Raw genomic sequence first — 23,933 nt, forward strand, 5'->3', positions numbered from 1 at the left:
TGAAAAACAAACTATGAAAAATATATTAAAGATGAGATCAAAATATTGCTATTACAGTAAGAATGTAATTTTAAATTGAGAAGTATAGCTCCCTCGCATTTTATTTTAGCAACAATCCAAGTGAGGCAAATAATCATTGTACACACCTGTTTTAGTAGCAGAACTGAAAATAGACATGGCATTTTTCCCATCAGGCACCGGCGTGGAATGACCTGGTGTAGTGACATCCTTGGTACCAAATCCATCCTCTGACTGTATAATAAATTCAGCCAAACAAAACACATGAACACCAACCCAAAGTGTGGAATATGAGGGAGAACACAAAGAATTAGAGGGCAGAATGGAACTTGTTATGAGCACAAGTATGATAAACCATGGTCTATGCAACCAAAAGAAATAAAAGATATGTCCCTACCCCTGAATTTAAACAGAATCAAACCCCCCACACTTTCCCCTCAGTCCTATGGAGTATTCGGAGTCAATCAGGGTTTTATGCCTAAAGGGTACTGGTGGCCTTTGATTACAGACCTGCCACGGTGTCAAAAGCCGCCTTTAACAACATTTTGGATGCTGAATTATGGCTCAAGCTTTCTAGAGCTAGATAGATCTCTGTAAAGGAATCTAGGAAGCAGTCTCCTGAATTATACTGGCCTCTTTTAATTATCTTATTTCCTCTGTGCTCAAGAATACCTCTTTAAATGGCCTAGTATTTTACAACGTTTTAAAATTTAAGGCTAAAGACAGCAGACACCTCCAGTACTCATTTCTATGACAAGGAAATCAGTGAAATTAATACTGATGCAGTCTACAGTGGTGCTGATATTAATTCAGAGAGAATTAGAGGTAAAGTGCGCGGCACAGGAAACATAGTAAGTGCTCAACAAACAGCAGATATTGTTACCAACATTTTTTCTTTACATCCTGGGTATTCTGGAATCATAATTAAAAGGAATGAGGAGGGAGCATAGGCCAACAAGAACTAGCACATGACAGGAAACATGCACTGGACAAGCTACAGCCTGGAAAACATGAGGCTTCATTTATGTTCGGCTCTCTTTTAAGCAAAGGTGAGCCATGACATAAAAGGGAACAGTACGCTGTTCGATACAGTAGCACCAAGAGCATGAGTATGGGGACAGCGATCAGGCATGACTGTCTCCAACATTCCGCCTCAAAGTTTTCCCACACGTGCTGCGCTGACGTGGATCAGAACCCACACCACGCCGCACTCTCTCTCCGTTATATGGTACCTTATTCTTTTTCAGGGAGTCTTTTTCCGCCCCTTGTTTGCACTTCTTGTTTGCCGTGAAGATGTATTTTATGTCACCATCCTCAAAGGTGTATGGGTCATTTACTTCTCCCAAACTGTCTCCAGGTTGTTGTGATAGAGGCAATGGGTCAAGGAAGTGGAGTGGCTGCATCTGGGGCTGCTTGTCGTGCCAGATTTTAAACCGTTTATTAGGTTGTGCTAAGAGCCTAAAAGGGAAAGTAAATGATGATTTAGGCAAGATAAAGGAAAAAGATTAATGTCTTAAAAAGAGTAGCATTTACGATTTGAAGCATTTGTAAAGCTTAAAGTTAAAATTAATTAATCTACATAGATATTTCTTTTAATGACTATATTCATAATTAAATAAAACTTAGTAGCCTTTGTCAGGAATATATGTTTTTGTCTTTCATTCCATGGATTCCACTAAAAAGCACAGATGGGCTCAGGACAGACTGTTTAGGTTCAAATTCCATCTGTGTCATTTACTAACAGCATAACCCTAGTTTATGTCTTAGCTATGAAATTAAGGTGGTAATATGGTTGTGATGAAGATTAAATGAGATAGCCTATGCAAACTGTAAGAATGAGTACCTCAAAAGCACTATAAATATTACGTATTATTACTAGACAGATGATCTGCAACTGAATACATACAAAGCCTTCCTTCAAAGTGTCAAGAGACAAAGAAAGTACTGACTGCAACATGGAAAGCCTCATAAAGCTATATTCTTTGATTAACAAACAGCAGGCCCCAAACAAAGGAATGCTAATATATTAAATGTCACAATGAGACCTTTATATGCCAGCACGTTTAAATAATGGCATGTGTGTTAAACCTCGCGAACGACAAAGCACTGACTTTTAAACATTTTCCAAATGCAGACTCTAGAAGGAGGAAGAAAAGCCTCTTTCATTTTGGATCTGAAGGTCTAGCCGAAAGAAGAGAGGAAGAAAGCCCCCGATTCATGGAGCCTGTGGCCTTAGCCCTTCTTTAGAGAGGTGACCAGGTGGACGGTGCAGGGAGTCGCCTTACCTTTGCAATGCAGTGCTCTCTGAGTTTACCTCCATTTTGGCATCCCACCTCTCACCCTGGAGCTCGGGAGGCCGGAACTCAGCATCGTCAATGGGCGGGAGGCGAAAACTCTGCCACCACTTATCAGATGACTCCAGGTTCGAGGGCCTAATCCCACAATATAAGGCTGTCTCGCTAACCTCTGCCATCAGAGGCAGTCTTTGGCCTACGAGGACAGTCCTGTCATCCAGAGTAGACAACTGCTGGAGTTCTAGCCCATTTCCATAGAGGGCTGGATTCACAGGGACAGACGGTGGGTCCAAACTCTCCGTTTCCTGACCTCGTGGCTGAGGGCTGAGTGTTGGCGGCAGAGGGGAAATAGGGGAATGAGGTGAATCCATAGGATTCAGATTCATTTGCTTGCTTGTATTTCTGGAAGGCACGGCCATTTGCTTATCATACTTCCTACTGCTAGACACCTCTAAGGAGGAGTCTATCCCTGCCAACCCTAGTTTCTGTCCTGGTGTATCCTGTTCCATGCATAACTCTTCGGCCACAGAGGGCCTATGGTGAAATGGTATCAAGGGTCTCTTTTGCAACTTGTCTCCCTTTTCCTGTCTTTCTGTTGTTTTGTGCTTAGAAGAAGCAGGAGGTGGTAAAGATGAAGATGATGATGGTCCTGCATTGAACCCTGGTTGAGATATTGTGGGAGGTCGATTGGGTCCTATGGCACAACGCTTTAAAAGTTTATGCCTGAAATGAGAATTAAAATGAAGTCAACAAATACACAGATGAAAATTACTGCATCATTATAATATTACAAAAGAGATGCCTCTGATGAGGTTATGTCTTTTTAAGTACTCATTAGATGCACTAGTACATCAAAAAGGGCTCTAGGTATTAATTATAGTTTTAATGACTAAAAACTGCAAAACACCCTGATGGAAAGTGATAAATCAATCACATACAAGTTAAGAACGTTAAGAGATGGTCTTGAGAAACATAAACTCAGACACTGCTAACCCCTACAAAATTACTGATTTGAAAAAATTCTCAAGTCTTTCACATTTGGTGAGGGCCTCAGATAATCTATTCATACTGTATCTTAAAGCCAAAAGTTTTGAGATCATCTCCCCAAAAAAGAAAAAAAAAGCTTCTATTTTCCATTTCACAACACTTTATTAACTCCAATATAGAATCGTTTATAGTGGCTTGTGGTATTGTTAGTCGGGAACTAAATAACTGTGCAACTCTCCCCCAAAGTGTGAAACTAAGGTAATGAGTAATGAGGGTGAATCCCAAGAACATTTAATAGCCTAAACACATATGCCACTATTATCTCAGAAAGAGGGAAAAGAGAACTTTGAATCTTGCAGACTCAAGTTAAAATCAGACAAGTAAAAAAGGTTGTTGTGAGTAAACACACATCCAAATTCATACGAAGTATCCAGGCAGGAACACCAAGTCTGTTCATACACTAACGCACTTCTTGGCAAGGACAGCTGTGCGAAACTGCTCAGTAAGAGCCCGAGATGATGCCAAGGTTTAATCTGTGCAACCAAGTTATACAGCAGGTCAGCTAGTTCCTCCCAATATATAAATCACTCCCAGGGAAAAATGTAAGCTCTCCAGTAACTCTCTGAGGCCACTAGGGTGGCATTAAATTACTGCTGCACTGCGCTCAATGATGCCCTAGTGGGCAGTAAAACGGATTTGTGTGGCATAATGGGATGGTTTAGTGGGACAGCAGGATGGCCACCCTGCCCCACAAGGCCATTAAACAGTGTGAGGAGTGGACCATTCCATAATGGGTTTGGTAATCCTGCCATAGATAATCTGAAAACACTCTTGCCAAAGTCTTTGCTCTAAAAAACAAAAATACTGACTTTGAAGAAGGTTGTTTAAGCATAAAGTTATTGTCAACAGGCAAAATTGTCTTGAAGTCCCCAGGGCACAGTGCCACAGTAAGAGATCAATGTCTAATCTGGTAATATCTCAATTATACCTTCTAAGGGTGGTTATTTTAAAACTGAAGCTCTAAAAGTCTTTTACAGACAACTTCTTGATTTGGATTTTCTCAGAGAGCATTTAACCACATCAGTCCTCTGACAGAGGTTTTATGGTAGCCTCTTCAAAGTAAGGGCTTTTTGCAAAGTGAATAATCTTATAAAGTCATACTTTTTTCTACTGCATTTAATGTCTCAGCTACATTGTGAAATGGTTAGAATTAGGGATATGCCAGTGAGTAACTGACAAGTACTGAAAATTTCTGAACAGAAAGGGACCTCACTGAAGCAGGCAGCAGGATGATCAGCCTCAGAGACCTAACTATATGGGTGGTCCAGTGGCGGGAAGCAGCCAGAGGCAGGGCCAAATGGTGCTGAAATGCATGGAGGCTAAAAGAATGAGTAAAATAGAATGTTTACAATACACATTTCAAAGGAAGGCATTATAAAATGCAGTGATAACACTGATCTAGAAAATAAAGAAAAATAAGTAAATGATAAAGCTTCTAGACTAAGAAAATTATGATAAAAATGACAATAGAGTACCTGATTTGGGAGGTACCCCCCAAAATACAAGACTAGAGTACCTATCTGTGCGAAGTCAGGTCTACAGATAAATATTTGGGAGTCAATGGACTAGAATGCATAACTAAAAGAAAGACCTCACGTATTCCAGGTACTGGTGAGGAAACAGAGCAATAACTCCAGAAGACCAAAAAAAGTATTATTTGTTTGTTTACACTTCAGGTAAAAATAATTCAAGGTAGAAAATAAAAATGTAATGTAAGTCAATAAAAGGATTATTTTTAAAAAAGTGAAAAAGGAGCCCTGGCTGGTGTGGCTCAGAGGATTGAGCGCTGGCCTGTGAACCAAAGGGTCACCAGTTCAATTCCCAGTCAGGGCACATGCCTAGGTTGCAGGCCAGGTCCCCAGTAGGGGGCACGCAAGAAGCAACCACATATTGATGTTTCTCTCCCTTTCTTTCCCCCCCTCTCTAAAAATAAAATCTCAAAAAAAAAAAAAAAACAAAGAAAATTTTTTTTAAAAAGTGAAAAAGGAAAGAACAAGAAAATAAGATAAAGGAAGAAACAAAGTTAGATGCACTAAAATTCCTATGTACTTTCTAAAGGTGAGATAAACCTTGTCTAAGAGCTGTTTAAAAACCAACGTTACCTGGAAAATACTTGCTGTCAGACAATTTACAATGTTCTAGAGACAAAAGTAGAAACAGGTACTCAGCTGGTATACCACACTGATTCTGAGGCTGGAGATTCTCACATGCTCAGAGCGAGATCCCTTAATGAACAAGTAACTTCTTAAAAACGCCCTCCTTGAAAAACCAATTATGGGTTTCACCAGGCTGATCCTTAGAGCGACTCTTAACAAAAAGGGGATCAACTTAAGGGGAGACGGGAAGAAGGTGTCAAAGTTGTTGTGAAAGTATACACACACACCAGGTCTACATATATTCTCAGGGGGCAGACTGACCACCTCCCTTCCCCAAAGCCAATTTGTTTATGCCACATTAAGAACTCCAATCTAAACCAGAGAAGTGAATGGATGGCCATCTTTTAAATATATTTAGTTCATCTAAACTTTTTGTAAGTATTGAGCACTACTGAATGTGAAAACATACTGGGAAGCAAAGCTACTCTAAGTTGTTCACTCATTAAGTGAATAATCAACAACACAGGTTCTAACAGTCAACTGAGATGGGGAGGTTAAGGCTGACATACACTTGAGATACTTAAGAACCCTCATGACAATAAGATTTTTTGACACCACAAAGAATGGTTAAGTCAAGGAAGTATCCATGAGGAGTGCAAAATTTTTCTACAGAAAACAATTTGGGGTCCTATTCAAATATCTAAATGAATGAGCGATAATCTTAGCTTTGGCAGGTGTTGTTATAAATACCTGCCTCAGTCATCAAAACATTCCAGCACCCACAACAAAACACATTATCTATGCAAGATTTATTTAATCTAAATCCTAGTAACTCAAGCCGACTTGTTTAATATTTATCTCTACTTAAAAATTAAGAATAGTTAAACTCATTTAAAGGTCAAGAGATTGTCTTGTCAAATAAATGCGCTCAGTTTTGACATAGCTACCGTAAGAAATCTGTGGGAGCAAACTGATAACAGATCAGTTGTCTAAAAAGCCTCTTCGTTCTGAGTCCTGACAATAAAACTGTATCATCTGCATATAAGAACAGACCTACCCTTTTTTTCTCTACTGGAGAAGGAAAACTGAAAACAAAACAACCAGGAAAAAGGGGTCTGAGGCCAGGAGAGAGACAACAAAATGTGACGCCATTCCACCAGACAACTGTTCTGCCTCCTTTCTACCTACCGAGAGCAAGAACAGCTGACTCTTTGGGTTGGATCCACAAAATCCCAAGCAGCAGGATTGTTAGCAGGCTCTTCTTCAAGAGTTGGAGTTGACATTTGGCTCCTCCTAAAAAAGGTTACAAATGTGACTTGTGTAAACATAGTATCTCTGGAGAGAAAAAATTATTTAAAATATTTGAATACATTTTACATAGTAATGGTATCCTACAGATAGTTCAGAGCAACCCAAGAGGGGGAAGTGGAGTGTGGTACAGGAGGGGAGGCCACTACTTGTTCTATGCACCAGAAGAAGCAGGATTCAAAATATACTTATTTAGGTTTAATACATATTTAACATGGATGGTACACATAGTAATTAAAACACTATCTGGCACTATCTATTGTTGCTTTTTAAAGTAGCCTAAATTTCGCAGAAGTAACCTAAATTTAAAAAAATTTCTTTTCACAGCATCTGTAAATTATATGCCCTTCGATAAATGCAACCCCTATATTTGCTAGTAGTACTAAGGGCAGCACTCCAAACTTGTAACGTGAACTACAAGACAAGAAACAAAAATATCTCCTACATGTCACTAACAATTGGTAGCAAAGTGGATGCTTATTATGACAGTGAAAATAAGAACACTGGGCCACGTTTTTTACGGCTGAATTTGCTATAGCTGACACTGCAAAGTGTTTTAACGATGGCTCCGCAAGGAATTCTTTTGCTCTCCACCATTCCCTGCACTTCTATTTCTGGGTGTCTCACTTCCCTGTTCGGTGCTGCTGATAAAGGGGATATGGTCTGTTAAGAGCTGGAGGAGATAAAAGGTTAATGGTGATAAAAATCAAAGATGGTAAATGAAAGGCAAAAGAAAATGTTAACTTGGAAATTACCTAGGCATTGCAAATAGAAGGAAAACATCTGTACCAATTATTCTAAAGGAAAGGATCATTTTTAAGTGACTAAAGATAACTTTTTAATTCTAGAATGTGCATATGATTTTTCATGACTACATCTCCTTCAGCAGCCTATCTGAGAACCAATTCATTGAGAAATAAATATATGGCATGAGTTTGCTAAAAGCTAGGTCCAAAGGACAGGTTTTAAATTTGTATATAAAACACTGAATAGTAGTCACTAAGAAACATCTGACTTTTACATGAGTGTAGTTCTTAGCAATTATTGGCAAGAATATCCATATTTATTCTATTCCAGAGAATCAAGACTCATTTGTTTACCTGCGTCAGTTAAGAACACGGTCATCTCCATCTGATATCAAAACAGGTATGAAAATATGCTGAATGTTTACATAAATCTTGATTGGTAAGTGGAAAAGCATTTATTGACTACTGCTTGTCATTATCATTCATGCAATTAAAATAATCACCAGTAATCTCTTATTATAATCAATTCTTCCTCTTTTCCAAAAGTATGTTAAGGAAGGGAGAAATGGAAGGCAGAAAAGGAGGGATAAAAGGAATAAAGGGAAGAAAGTAAGGCAAGTTGGAGAGGGGAATAAAAAGAATACAGTTTCCCCAAATCAACAAACAGAAGTACAGCAGCTGGTAAACACCCCTCTAGTTGTCGATTAAAACATAAGGCACCCTGATCGATGTGGCTCAGTTGGTTGGGCATCAATCCGCAAAGCAAAAAGTTGCCAGTTCAATTCCTGGTCAGGGCACATTCCTTGGCGGCGGGTTCAGTCCCCAGTTGAGGCACGTATGAGAGACAATGGATCAATGTTTCTCTCCCTCTTTTTCTCTCTCCCTTCCCCTGCCCTTTCTAAATATAAATAAGTAAAATCTTTTAAAAAATAAATAAGACATACGGCCAATGTGTAACAGAAAACCTGACAAAGGTCATTTCCCTCTGTAAACAGGAAACATTCATAAATTGGTACACAAAGGAAAACCAAACCCACTGATTACTCTCTTGGGCCATGTGTGCTAATAAATGTCAGATGAATACCATGCCAACATGAGGTGATCGGGAACTTCAAAATTTCCCAATAATCAAATCAAGTGAAGTTATCGATCTATTTTAACATCTTTGTTTTAAATTTTATCCTATGATGTGCAAAAAGATGAAATACCACTCCAATGACCCCTCAGGTTTGGTCAGACAGTAGTGCGATGTGTCTGGCCCTCTTCGTGTGGTAACCAGAGATGGTTACTAAAACACAATCCAGATGAAACGCAAAAAACATACTTGGACTGGGTTCTGTTGAGGATGCATTCCTTCCAGACTCGATGGACCATATGATTGTGGAGTTTTGGAGGAATCTTCCCCGATCTCTTTGGACTGTGCATAGTTATCATCCCCCCGTCTTGGGAACCTAAGTGACTGACAGCATTCTGCATACCTCCACTCTCACCTGGAAAAGACAATTTGGAATGTCATTTTTCTGAAAACGTCTTCTAGTGCAGAGACTGCTGGCTTACTTAACATAAACATTTTGATCGCTGAAACTCATATCCATTACCCCCTTGCATTAACACTATCTGTAGCTATGAGTATAATTTGTGTCAGTATAGCCTTTTGAGGGGCATTTTGTATGACTCTTTGCATTAACCACATTGACACTCACAAACGCACACTCCTTCATGAGCATACCCATACGGAGGAATTCCTACTCTAGAGGTACTGGAGAAAACTTATACAGAAGGGTTCATACATCATGATTCAATGATGTAAACATTCTTGGGCTGTTTTGAATTTTTAAATCCCAATGCAGTAAATAAGTTTAAAAGAAAAACAACAGTAGAGGGAGCTTTGTGCTTGTTTAGCTAAATGGTTGTGTAACTACTGTACACAGTGACCCAGGGACAAGAAAAAACTTAATGGCACAAAGATTGTAACAGGTCAAATTTCAAACTTGTATTTGGAACTGTCTGTTCTTATGCCTGACACTATGAAAGCTTAGTACTAAAACACTGAAAGAGGTTGTCTCGACATTTTATAACAGAGGATTAAAAATTCACTTGTTTCCAACTCCACTTTGTTTCTCCAACTATGTAATCTATTTCTTTCTATTATGTCCATTACCATTGCTGATAATAGTGATTATGGGTTATGTCATTGAGTGTTTTACTATTTCTACCTCACAGAAATACTGAAGTCAACTTCCAGTATTAAATTTCAATTACTTTCATCTATTTGATTTCATAAATGCATTGTGGATTTCACTCTGAATAGAACTATGATGCAAAACACTCTGACCAAAATAATGAATTTGAAGAATCTGGAAACCTCCATTCTCATCTGAAAAAGAAAGAAGTAACCTATATAACAAACTAATATTCTTGATATAAATGCAACAAAACCACTGAGTTAGGCTCAGCACTATTTTTTTAAAACAGGAAAAAAAGGAGCCCTGGCTGGTGTAGCTCAGTTGGTCGGGGCGTTGTCCCGTATACCAAAAGCTTGAAGGTTCAATTCCCAGTCAAGACAGGTGCCTAGGCTGCGGGTTTGGCCCCCAGTCTGGGCATATATAAGAGGCAACTGATCGGTGTTTCTCTCTCACATCCATGTTTCTCTCCCTCTCTCTCTCCCTCCCTTTCCCGCTCTCTAAAATTAATAAGCATGTCCTCAGGTAAGGATTTTTTTAAAAAGGAAAGGAAGGGAGGGAGGGAAGGAGAGAAAGGAAAGGAAGGGATAAAAAGGAAGGGAGGGAGGGAGGGAGGGAAGAAGGAAAGAACTCCAGCTGCTTACATTCTAAGAAACTGAAGCTTTCTTTTTCCCCAGAAAGTAGTTACATTACAAATGAGATAAATTAAAGGAGACAAGAAATTTGGTCTTTATTGCTACCTTTTATCTTAAGAGGTTCCTGACTTGGTTCATTGTGCAAAATAATTCATTTTGATTTTGCAATGGACTTTCAAGTGTCTATTCTAAAACTAAGCAAAGTGAAGAAACAAATAGCAGAAGTAGCTAACAGAGCCCTTTGCCCCTAAGACCCTACAAAATAGCTAAAGAGATGACATGCCCATGCTATTAAAGGAAGTAACTTATGACTAATATATGAGAGGGGTAGGGAAAACAAGCCACAGAATCTTTTCTGATTCAAGCTGGGTTAATGCTTTTCAGTAGCTTTTAATGATTTAGCTAAAATGCGGGTGATATCTTATATGGAATTAAATAAGACTTATACTCCATGCTGCCAAAGTGCACGTTGAACACGGTTTCTTGCTGTGGTCCACACAAACAGAAGAGACATGCTGGTGTGCCTGTCTCCGAGCGACCTCACCAAACCTAGTCGACCTATGACTATGTCCCCTGTTACTCTAAGCAACCCTTCGCCATGTGAGGGGGCAAAGAACCCACTGTGTCCTGTATCTAGAAAAACATGGCAATACTCAATATTGGTCAAGTGCAGAATGACGAGGCTAAGCAGGACTCTTTCTGATGGAGCATTAAGAAGTCTAAGCTGTAATTCAACATATCATGATATAAACATTTAGACAAATTCATTTTACAACAAAGATTCCAGTATGTGAATGACTATTATAAAAGACTATAAAAGTAGTTTTGGTTTTTCTTTTTTCAGTTTAAGTAGTTTTAATAAAAATTGGTTGGGCAAATCCTTTCACGAGGAATCATCCAAATTCTCTGACAAGGAGAATGGACGTGTCACCATGTTAGAGTTGGATGTATATTATTTTCACCATCTTAGCAACTACATGGCTCTTAAAAACAGAAGCTGTGTGTTGTCCATTTCTATGCCTCCCACATAATATCTGAGTAATTCCTCATAGATAGCACAGTACACGCTGAAACTGGAGTTTTGAGTACTGCTGTAAGTTTTTACCCAACCATTTGCCTACTGCCTAACTGCTTACACGGCACTGCCAAGTACAATGCCTAATACACATGACCCCCCTGCAGTGTACGTAGTATACAACGGAGAAGGAAAGTGAAAACTAAGTTAGGTCATTCACCTAGTAACAGCTGTAGACAAGTTTTAAAATTAGGTGTGTTCAATCACACAGTCTACATTTTTCCCAAAATACTGTTTAACACAATGTCCACTATGTGCCAAGCACTGCACTAGAAACTAAAATATCGTACCGAATGCTCACAAAAACTACCACGTTAGTATGTATCATGCTTGAGAATGTTTTCAAAGTTTAGCAGCCAAGACTTTATTTACTCTGATGGTCCTGCCAACATAGCCCCCCATTAAATGCTTATAAATAATCTCATTTCAGCTCAACTATGATGAATAGCTTTTCCTTAGTGTCTACATTTCCAATTAAAGTCAACAACCACAAACTTTAATATATGAAATATACTATTCAACAAAGAAGGAAAATCCTCTTAATTTAAATAATTTCTGACTTTTCCATGAAGGAAAACTGTTTGTCAAAATTTTCATATTGTGACAACATTTATCATTAATGTAGAGAGGTTACTAGTAGGACAAACCATTTATTCAGAGCTCCTGAACGCTAGCCTAACTTTGTAATAGAAAAAGGACTAAGACACATACATCCTTGTCTGGCAATGGTCAACGGAGAAAGATTTCAGCCATTTTATGATTTAGGGTTTTTCCATTGGCTTAAAACGAAAAAGCAGCCTGCATCTTGTCTCCTGTGCGCATACGCACACATACGTGTATCAAGGGGCAGATGCACGTGTAGAACCTTAGAGAAACAACTAAACTGTTTAATTGGAATAAAAACTAAAGTTCTGAAGCACATAAATTGTTTGTTTAAATTTTTCCTTTTCCACCCTGGCTGGTGTGGCTCAGTGGATTGAGTACTGGACTGTAAACCAAAGGGTTGCTGGTTCGATTCCCAGTCAGGGCACAGGCCTGGGTTGCCAGCCAGGTCCCCGGTGTCAGGGGAGTGCATGAGAGGCAACCACTCATTGATGTTTCTCTCCCTCTCTTCCCTTCTTTCTAAAAATAAATAAATACAATTTAAAAATAAATACACACATTTTCCCTTTTCCATTTTGTAAAATTCCCATGTAACTCTACCTAGATCTCTTCCACCAGGAATTTCTCATGGTCCATGGCAAGGGAATTCCACGATCTTTTGACATCTCTTCCATCCAGGACATTCCCAGACTGTACTCACCTATAACAGCCTGTTCTGGAGAGGTGGGAGGGGTAAGAGGCATCCCACAGTTACTTGGGTCCTTTACACTACCAAGTCCCTGCTGCCCAACTGCAATCTGGCCTCCGGCACTGGCAACACTCTGAGGAACTGGGATGTCATTCTGAGAGATCAGAACAAAAGCTGAAGGATAAACCATCCGCACACCACCTGTAAGGAAAGCGCAAGGAGAAATCAGGCCTGAGAAAAACTTCACACTACACTGCCAACTTCACTATTCCAGTGGTCAGCGCCAAAGCTCTCTGGTGAAAATGAGATACTCATTAGGTACTGCAAAAAGGTTCATTCTTCCACAAGTTAATAGCTGTTTAAACATGTGCTCCAACATTATGATAATAGCATTTGGAATACAGGGACCATTGGTGCTTCAGGCAAGATAACTACGCAGCACAGACCACTGTGTCAAGAGAATAAAAAAATGGGAAAATTATGGAGATTATTTTTGATGAATCTGAGTGATTATCTTTTTAAATTAAGGAAGATGAAGAAGAGAGAATAAAGTTCTTCAGGCAAAATATTTTCTCTTACCAACAATTACTTCGACTGCCACGGGGAAATCATCATCATATCCCAACTCCTCTTCTTTCAATTCTTCTTTCTTTTTCAGCACCATTGGGTAGAAATACTGCCACTCCTCGATCAACTTACGGGTGGCTGGGTCTGACATCTTGTATGCTTGGCCTGTTAGCGTGCCATTTAATCCATAAGGACTTACCAGTACTAAGGCAGAGAGGAAAAACATATGTTACAGATCGGAGCGACAATTCCTACTTAAGTGTAATGCTACATGTGTGGTAATGCCAGGTTAAAGCATAGCATCACTTCATGTATATTGCTCTTTATTTCCTAATTCCTTTCCAAGTGTGAGTTTTAGAAGTTTATCATTTTACTACTTATTTACATGTCTCTCAACAACTCACATCAATTTTTGAAGGAAATAAAATGGGGGAGATGTAATACTATCAGACAGCTATATCAACACGCAATATATATGCTGTCTATATATTGAAGCTTATACCTGCCTGTTTGATGATAGCTTGCTTATATAATGTAAACACTAAATCTTCCTTAACAGAAGAAAAGCATTCAATATATACACCCCCAAAACCTGCCAAGAACTTTAACACTGTTCCTATGGTTCCTGACACTTCCTAAAATCTGTTGTAATTAAAAAATAATATATAAACCAAACTTTTAACGAAAAAGGCCTAATTTACCAACTCTAAATATAATGCTTAGTTATAATTTTAGTTATGACAGTTTTAGCGGTCTGTTGATAAAATGACTCCTAATAAACTGTATTTCACTGAAGTAAAGGACTTGAAGTCCTTTTTCTTTCAGTATTTGACCTTGATGTCATTTTCACTGAGCTAGACACAAAAATGTAATTAACATAGTACTGTGTATAGCCCTGCCGGTTCTTAGCCTCGGGGAATTTCAATCACCTGAATAACACTTTTCTGGGGATAAAAGTCACTTTTTCTTACTCCTAATTTTAAAAAAAGTCTCAATATAGTTATTAAATAGGATGTTCTTTTTTTTTTGATGGCTTCATTTTTTTAAAACAGCTGGATGATGTATCACATCAAGACAGAGATGGCTGCAGACATTACACATTTCCCAGTGCCTTTCTGCTGTTCCTCACTGATTCAAATGGGATACAATTACTGACTCCAGCGAACACATTTAATCAAGGGCAATTTTCCTATATTAACATTGCTAGGAAATTCCCACATCAATATCGTTATGTTCACTACAGTTATCTACAGGCCAGCACGTGCCCTAAGAATGTACCTCCTCCACACTAGTCATGGGAAATAAGCAGGATAATGTCCCACAAAAGTCTTCTATGATTTGAGGCATTAGTAACAAACCAGTAAGATTTAAAATAAGTGGTCCATAGGGACCTGGTGTTCCTAAAAGTATCTTTACCAACTTAGGTTAATTACCTTCCCTTTAGACTAGTATTTCCTTTTGTTATCTTAAATGAATGTTTTCATTTTGAGCGATAAAGTCTAGAATGAAGTCAGATGGTCCTCAGCACCTTCACAGTCAAGGAAACACAGCACTTAAATAATTCTGGCAATTCATAATACGCACACACTGCACCACTCTCAAGGGCACAGTTGGAGAACTGGGGTGTTTCTATAGCAGTTCATACACAACAACTCAAATTACAGAACAATAAAGAATGCAGCTTAAAATGTCCTGCGGGGGGTGGGGATCTGGGTAATAATTAGGACACAGTTAAAGGAGCATTCAATGTTCTTCTTTTTTTTCCTTTTAAAAAAAGCTTAATTATCTTCAGGGCAAGAAACAGATGCTTTCATCAAATTAAATCAGAATCATCTGTAGAAAACCAAAAGGCAATCATAAATAACATGGAGGATAAACATTCATGACAGGCTGTTACATCAATAAAAATACTTCAGTCATGTCTGTTAAAATATCAAGTGTTTTAAAAATTACACTGTGTGCTATACTATTTTAATCAGACATTGCTAGTAATGATCAATTAGACTGAACCAAAAAAGATATTTCCATATGGTTCAATCTAATATTGAAACATCTAAAAAGTTACTCACAGAAAATTCTGAATTCCAAAGACAAAACCAAAGATACACAGAATGCACAATTAGAGAAAAGGAACAGGGAGCTACTTTGGTGATACTTAGGTGATAGGCTGAGAATTAATAAAAATATGATTGTATGTTAAATCACAACAAAATGCCTACAGTCAATGTAGTCTATAAAAGAAAGTAAGTCATTATTAACATCACTGCAGAAACTATATACTACACAACTCTAGAAATATGATTTTGGTTGAAATTTCAAATACTTTGTCTAATAGTAATTATCTGCAAGTTATTACATTCTTAAAACCATGGAATGAACAAAACAATAGAAACCTTTATAATATTTGTCAATTACTCATCAAATTATATATTTCAAATACTCATTGATCTTCTTTTGTACTGAAGGAAATTCTCTATAGTTATTTTTCAGTACAACTTCACATTAAGACAATGTTGCTAATATAAGAAACTTTCAGCAAAAAAAAAAACCCCAAAAACAAAACCTAGGAAGTATTATTATTTAATTGTGAAATGCTGGTCTTTCCTTTCTTCTTCAGAAATCAACCCTTATGCTTAACTTTAAAATGTCCATTCAAGAGAACATTTCATTCTGCAAAACTTCACTGGGCAAGGTGGCTATCCACTAAATGGGGGAGGGATGGAGAGCAGAGGCAACCCCATTTACTTACCTTGAAAAGGTGCAGGTGAAGACTGAGCCATGTGTATATGTTCCTCATTGATCAAATAAATTGGCTGGTGTTGGGCAATCTCCACACTTGTGCATACATTACTTTCCCCATGGAGAAAGAATGTGAATGCACAGGACAAATGCTCACTAAAAAAGAAACGATGAGAAACTCAACTCTACATTTTGATAAAAAATAGATGCTAGGCACAGGAACTACAGATGGGATATAGCTTTACTTTACCAACCACCCAGCAAAGCTGGCTTCTAATGATATTAACAGCATAAATTTCCAGTTGATTGTGGACAATGTAACAATAACTTGTTGGCAAACTAAATTAAAGGTGCCAGATAAACCCGAAAAATTAGTTATGTAGCACTGTGCAATTTTGAAAGCTATTGTGCAGAATACTTCCTGCTTCATTTGCATAAAGTCTCTTGTGCTGACTTATAAACTCCCAAGAACAGAAAAAGAGTGACATTTTTCTACCATCTTATGTACTAGTATCTGAACTGGCTTTTAATTGATTCTAGGGAGAATAACAAAATAGTTTTGCTTAGGTTTGGTATGACGTAACAATAACATCAAATTTACAAGCTTACAACACTACAGTAAGGTTAAAACTGTTGATTTTAACATAGCAATTAAAGATACTACTGTACGTAAATTCCCAATGTACAACTGCTAAGGTAATACGAGTGTCTAAATGAGCTGGTAATCTATTACATTTATTTTTGCAACTGACCACAAAATTTTATGAAAGCATTCAACACATCCTAGGTTGCCACACAATTAGCTAAAAATTGACAAAAATTATGTGGTGTTTTGAAAAAAATAACTTCAAAATTACTACAGAGGCATATTATATCAAAGCTATTGACTTTGGCTCTAAGGCAGCTGTAACATCTCCACTTCTCCAGACAGCTCATAAGAACATGTGGCTGATGAACCAAATCACTGTAGGCCAGGCAACCACCATTTAAAAAATCATCTCCAAAAGTTGCTTCTTTTCAAAAGTTATTTAAAATATTATAAAGTATATTCTGAGTACTACTCAAAACATTAAGTTTTGTTAAAGTACAAAAATCATAAGGCTTTAAGGAAAAATTGAAATAAAAATGATAAATTTCCACTCTATCACACAGTGAAGCATATATATTCTTCCTTGACAAGTATGTTAAGATAACCCGAGAAAATTGTGTTTTACTAGAATGTGAACTTTCATCAACAGGTAACAACACCCAGTCTTGGCATATGGGTATTTAACACAACATAGCAAGCTTAAGACAGTAACTAAAATTTATTTACAATTCTTAAAAATTTAAACATCCTCTTGATACCACAGTTTTTGAGTTTCAAGTTCAAAATGAGAAAACTATGCTATGGGTATAAACAGTATCGATAATAATAAAGCACTGTCCTTTATTTATGAAAATGACACTGGAAACATATCATCTTCACTAAACAACATTATGCCTGGCATATGACAGGGATCGAAGTGTAAGTTTACTGATAATGGGCTGGTAAACTTTCCATCTATAAATTTCAGTGAAGGGGTTGAACTGACTCATCCCTATTTGTGCCTACTATCCTATATAGTCAATAGTGTATTTATAAAACAACTGGTTAGAGCTAGAGACAGTGAGGGGTAGCACAGAGTATGTTCTCTTTTCCACTGATTCCAAGCTGCCACGAAAGAATGCAGCCAATATTTATCCTTCAACTAGTAAGTGCAATGGACTGTGCAAGGAGCCTGAAGTGGTGCTGAATAAAGCATGGTCCTTGCCATGAAGAGGCATATAAGCTAACAAAAGATGGAGATGAACCCACATCAGTAAAATAAAGCCAGGCGAATACAGAGGTAGAAAAGAAAAACAAAATGCTATAGGAAGGCAAAGGTATACTGCTGTTTCAATCTGGAAGAGCCAAATGCTTCAAGAAGATAAGAACCAGTAAAAATAGGGGTTTAGTAGTACAGAAAAAGGTGAGAGACAGTAGGAGGCAAGGAGTAGAGTAGCTAAGAACAGAATATACTGGGTTGCCAAAAAAGTCCATTTAGTTTTCTGTAAAAGACATTTTTCATTTTCGCCAATAACTTTATTGATTTGGATATTTTGAGTGTGTCGGCTATCTCCCACTATTGGCTTCTAGTGGGTAGAGGCCAGGGTGCTGCTAAACATGTTCCAATGCAAAAGACAGCCCACAGCAAATAATCACTTGGCCAAAATGTCAATAGTACCAAGAAACTTCACAAGCCATTTTTGACACATTCGATCAGTCATAGCACCTTCTCCATATACTACACAAATCTTTTTTTGTGTTACAGCTGCATTTTTACCTGTCTTGAAATAATAAAGCATGATATGCCAAAAATGTTGCATATTTTCTTCCATCTTCAATATTAAAATGGCTGCACAAAAACTCACCAATTTTGATGTGTTTTTTTAAATGCACTGCTGTTATGACAGCTGTCACAATACAATCTAACAAAACTGTTTCAAATGAAGTTAAAGACAACTAAGCACTACCAGAGTCATCTTATGGATGAAACTAAACAAACTTTTTGGCCAACCCAATAGTTTGGAAATTCAAAAGGGAGGTATGGTGTGAAATGATAGAAAAGGAATCTGAAAAAGAAGTCAGAAGTCACCTTTTCGGACAACAAAGAAACTTGTATGTGAAAAATAACACGGAGCCAATTTAAGGCTTGGTTTTAAAAAGTCAGCTGAATCTAAAGAATCATGATGAAAACTTCAAAATAGTATTTATTTGAATTTCCCAAAAGACACAGAGGAGAAGCACAAATAACAAAGGTAGGAATTGAATCAATGACTTCTTTTTTATATTGATAACTTGAAAAACAAAATGTCTTTTAAAATTAAAACAACATAAGAGAAACAGCAAGTTATAGATGAAAGGTAACAGAGGCCACCAATAATTATATAATTTTTGGTAACTTACTTTACCTTTCTGAATAGTTCCTTATATGTAAAATCAGCTGCTGGCATGAATTGTTAGGCCCCCCAGAAGTCTCATTTGGGAGGTCTGGGGTGGGCCCCACAAATGTGAATTTGTGTCGAGTGCCAAGTGATACTGCTGCCACTGATACCGCTGCCACTCCTAATTCAAGGACCACACTTAGACCACACTCAATCTGATGGTACCTAAACCCCTTCCCAGCCATAAAAGTCTACTTTTTCTAAGGTCGTGTGAAGAAAGAGGGCAAGGATGACAGTACTGAGACTAGAAAGTAGAATTCCCCTTTGGCTTAGCAATACCACTTCTAACACTTTATTCCACAGAAAAAAACTACCATACAGTCATTGCTTGTAACAGTTTAAAATAGCCAACAGGGCCGTCGGTAAAGGACTGGTCAACTACACTATGCTAGATCCCTACAAAGTCATACTGTGCAGCCATGTAAGAGAAAATGATCATATTGACATGGGGAAAAACTCCAACATGAACTCATACATATGAGAAAACACAAGGTATAAAACAGTGTAATATTCTTCCATTTGTATAAAAATGGGAAAGGGTATTTATATGCGAACACGTTTTGCTTACCCTGGCAGAAAATTTCTCTGAAAGGATACACTTTAAAAACCTAATGATCTTGGTTGCCTTTGGGGAATAAAACATCGTGACTGGTGGAGGAAAAGAGAATTCACAATAGTCTTCCATTCTTTTTGAATGCGGGCTGTGTATGTCACACAGAGAATGGAGGCAAGATCTGAAGGAAGCCCCTGCCTCCTGCCCTTGTGCGTGAGGGCCCGACGAGAGGAACGCACTACAAGAATGCGTGCTGTTTCACCCTGCCATATTTGGCTCTAAGGAGAAGCCTGCTGAGGTCCTCTTTGTTCGGATTCTATTATCCAACATACTAGCTATTTGATCAGCAAGCCATCAATATCTTCATCCACATCACTGATAAAAATGGTGAAAAAGACTACACAGAGAACAGAATCTCGGGTCATCTTATCAGGTAATTCCCAACTTACAAATTCACCCGTTTACTATCTCTTGTCTACAAAGGATAAGCACAAAGATCATGTCAAATGTCTTGATGAAATGCAGATATATAACAACTTTCATACTTCTCTGATCTACAAATCTGCCTAAGTAAAAGTAAAATTCAGGTAGTCTAATACAAGAGCCACCCGCCACCCCCCACCCCCATTTAACAGATGAGAAATTAGGGCTAAACTCTGGTTTGCCAAAGCCACTTTAGTGGCACAACTGGAACTAGACTTAAAATTTAATGTTCTTTCCTCTAGCCAGCTTGCTATAAATGAGGGTATTAATTATTACTCCTACCACCTTATATTTTTATAAAGTAAAATGAGATCACATTTGTGAATAAATATTAAAAACAAAGGGCTCTACAAACACCATTACAGATGTATTGTTAGATCATGTTATTAGAAAGTTAGGAGGTAAAAGCTATTACAAGCTCCTTACCTGTTTTTGCTTCTTCCCACCCATCACCCACTTTTACCTGAACCTTTAATCACTCAACTCCATTTATTTCATACAATTCATCATTTGACAATAGAAAAGGGATTTAGAGATGATAAAGCTCAACCTCTTTCTAATTCAAGGGGCAGGTCTGTGCCCAAAGTTGCACAAGCAGTTTAGAACAGAGTTGGAACAGGAATTCAGGTACCCCTTCTTAACACAGTGTTCATAACACATTCATGATGTTTGACCTCACATCAATGCCACACTCACCCCTGAGAACACATTCACTCACCAACACAACGACACATGTCACTTACACCAGTCCCTGCATCATCTCTACTAACACCCTACTGGAACAGAGTGGAAGGCACTAGCAAATGAATACACAGAACGAAAAACACTGTAATTTCACTCCAACTAAAACTGGAGTCTCATCCCTATTCTCTTAGGGTACTCCACTTGACAAGTATTCCAAGCCTTCTCAACTCCGTTTATTCTCCACGTTTTACTTAGTAAATCAAGGCTGATTTAGGTAATTCTTTATTTAACCTCTTTTTCCACCTTAAACATGTCTGTAGTTACACTTATCTCACCCTTTCCCAGAGACCTAAAGGATTACATGTTTTCTTTTCTGGGTAAAAGTACTCCCATCCATACTCATTCTCTCTTATTTTGATCTCTTGGGAACTTGCTCCAGGTTCCCAACCCTGAAATACCTTCTGTTGACCATATTCACCCCTTTAAGGCTGTTATCCTATGTTTTTCCCTGTAGTACTATCAAGTATCAGTATGTAAGTAAAATGATTAGTATATTAATATCACAAAATTATCTATAAATAAGTTTTGTGTTATAAAAGAAGTATTCAAATCAAGAAGTTGGGGTACAAAACAAAAAAGTAAACTGAATGAAAAAGATGGGTCAGAGACAAGCTTCTCTGAAAGAGACTGAGGCTTGAATCTTAAAGAAACAGGAAAGTGGTGAAGACCATTCTAAGAAGTGAAAATTGTATGTGCAAAGGTACTGAGTTAGAGTGAGTTTGCCATTTTAAAGGAAATTTTTAAAAAGAGGCAATATGGCTGTATCACTGTAAAACTGAAGATGAATTTGGGAAGATGTGTCATTCATGATCTGCCTATCAAAAAGACAAAGATCGGCAGAGTGGCTGAAAAAGTTAAGTAATCCATCTATATAATGCTTACCAAGACACACAAAGTAAAATCACACCAAAAGAATGAAAATAAAAGATAGAAATGATATACATGGCAAATTTGAATAAAAATAAACCTGGTATAGAAATAACGATAAAATATTTTTAAAAATTAGGTTCATCATTACATTATAATAGAGGAATTCAACAAGAAATTTAAATAATCTTGAACATGCATGTATAAAGCCATACGGCATGCAATATGACTTAGAAATGTATTTTAAAATTTGGTAGAATTACAAGACAAAACTCACACATCTGCAATTAATAAAGATGATTAAGAATACAAAAACCTGGAATTACAGAAATATATAAACTTGAGTACACATGTTGGCTGTGCAGAAACAAACCATCTATTCTCTTTCAAGAACACATGGAAGATGTGCAAGAACGGACTGGGTCCTAGGATGCAAGACCAGCCCTTAACATCAAAGAATTAGTATCACACAGACTACAGATTCTCTAACCACAGTGCAATTTAGTTAAAAATCAACAGTTTACAAAAAAGGTTAAAATAAAATCTGTTTGTTTGAAAACTTAAACATACACTCCCTAAATAAATCATGGGTTACAGAAGGAATCACAACGGAAATCACAAAATATTTTAAAATTGAATGACAACAGAATACATGTCAAAATTTGAGAAAAAAGGTATTTAGAGAGTCATTTATACCTTTATTGCCCAAAAGAAAATCTTAAAATAAGTGAGGTAAGTATTCAAATCAAGAAGTTGGGGAATTTTTTAAATTCCAGACACATAATGACAGACACATAAAATAGTAAAATAGAAAAAAAGACAAACAATTGAAAAAATTCACAAAATCAGTGTCTGTTCTTTGAATAGACTAAGACAAACCACTGAGCTGACTGAGTTGAGGAAGGGATGTATGGCAGACGACTGTGTAAGGAGGGAGGGGGCATAATGAACAATCCTGGGAACCAAAAGGAGGAAGTAACCACAGATAAAGTAGGGATGTTTTAATGATAAAAATGCTATAAGTAACTTTATGCCAATGAATGAGACACATGAAATGAGTAACATTCTACAGAATTAGAATATTTTAAAAATAACTAAGAAATCCACTCACCCACCAGCTTAGAAGGTTTTATAAAACTTTCAAAAAATAATCTTTATTCAAATTGTTTCAGCAAATGATAAACAAGGAACAGCCTCCCAACCCTTTCCATTAGGCTTGTACACCTTGGACAGCAAAACTAGGCGTAGTTATTTGCCAGAAAAAGAAAGTCATCCCCTAAAAATTTCACTTGTGAATACAAAAGCCAAAGTACTAAATCAAGTAATAGTAAACTGAAATCAGAAGTGATCCAGTGATTTACCATACAACCAAGTGTGATTTATGCTGGAATCCAGGAATGGATTAACATCAGCAAATCTATGATTGTAAAACAATATATTAAGAGATGAGCCCTGGCCGGTGTGGCTCAGTGTGGCTTGAGTGCTGGCCTGTGAACCAAAGGGTCGCCAGTTCGATTCCCAGTCAGGGCACATGCCTGGATTGTGGGCCGGGTCCCCAGTAGGGGACGCTTGAGAGGCACCCGATCAATATATCAATCACACATTGATGTTTGTCTCTCTCTCTCTTTCTCCCTCCCTTCCCCTGTAAGAATAAATAAAAATTAAAAAAAAAAAAAAGAGATGAAGGGGGGAAATCAAAGAATCCATCTCAATATTAAGTGAAAAAGCATATATTAACATTTAAAAATCCAGTAATTATTATTTTTAAAATAAACTTTTAGCAAGCTGGGAGTTGAAAAAAATATCTAACTTAAACAGATAAAGCAATTATCTTAATGTTAAAACTTTAAAAGAATTCCCTTTAAAAAAAAATAAAAGCAAGACAAGGATATCTGCTCTTGTATTCAACACTGTCCTACATGTTCAAGTCAATGCAATGCAGCAAGAAAAGGGAAAAGGGGCATAGAAACTGGAAAGGAGGAGGTAACATTCATTATTTTCAGATGATATAATTCTCTTAGATATTCTATGTAGACAAGATAGACCAATCCAAGTAATAGCAGAGAACAAGACAGTAAAGTTAGTAGACACGTGGTCAACAACAGCTGTGTTCCTATAAGCCATTTAGAAAATATAGTGGGAAAAAACCCCACATCATTAGCAACAACAATGAATACTTAGAAAATAAATTAATAAAAGACATGTTAGGCTTGAAGAATATAAAAGATATAAAATCTTTTAAAAGGTGTATAACATTTCTGGATGTAAGGATGAAGATCAC

General features: G+C 37.4%; 1 protein-coding gene across 3 annotated transcripts in view; it reads right to left on the reverse strand.

Annotated features, from left to right (window-relative positions):
* Positions 1-23,933, reverse strand: part of MED13L (mediator complex subunit 13L) — a 255,644-nt gene that overhangs the window by 39,708 nt on the left and 192,003 nt on the right. For all 3 annotated transcript variants that reach the window (XM_053927909.2, XM_053927908.2, XM_045200628.2), the window contains exons 5-12: positions 16,010-16,155; positions 13,273-13,464; positions 12,706-12,894; positions 8,834-8,999; positions 6,644-6,748; positions 2,304-3,035; positions 1,251-1,476; positions 147-252 (exon numbers count right to left, since the gene is read on the reverse strand). In XM_053927909.2, the coding sequence (XP_053783884.1) occupies positions 147-252; positions 1,251-1,476; positions 2,304-3,035; positions 6,644-6,748; positions 8,834-8,999; positions 12,706-12,894; positions 13,273-13,464; positions 16,010-16,155 (1,862 nt within the window). The remainder of the gene's footprint in view (positions 1-146; positions 253-1,250; positions 1,477-2,303; positions 3,036-6,643; positions 6,749-8,833; positions 9,000-12,705; positions 12,895-13,272; positions 13,465-16,009; positions 16,156-23,933) is intronic.

The sequence above is a fragment of the Desmodus rotundus genome, chromosome 7 (genome assembly GCF_022682495.2).
Source record: "Desmodus rotundus isolate HL8 chromosome 7, HLdesRot8A.1, whole genome shotgun sequence".
In the NCBI taxonomy this organism is placed as follows: domain Eukaryota; kingdom Metazoa; phylum Chordata; class Mammalia; order Chiroptera; family Phyllostomidae; genus Desmodus; species Desmodus rotundus.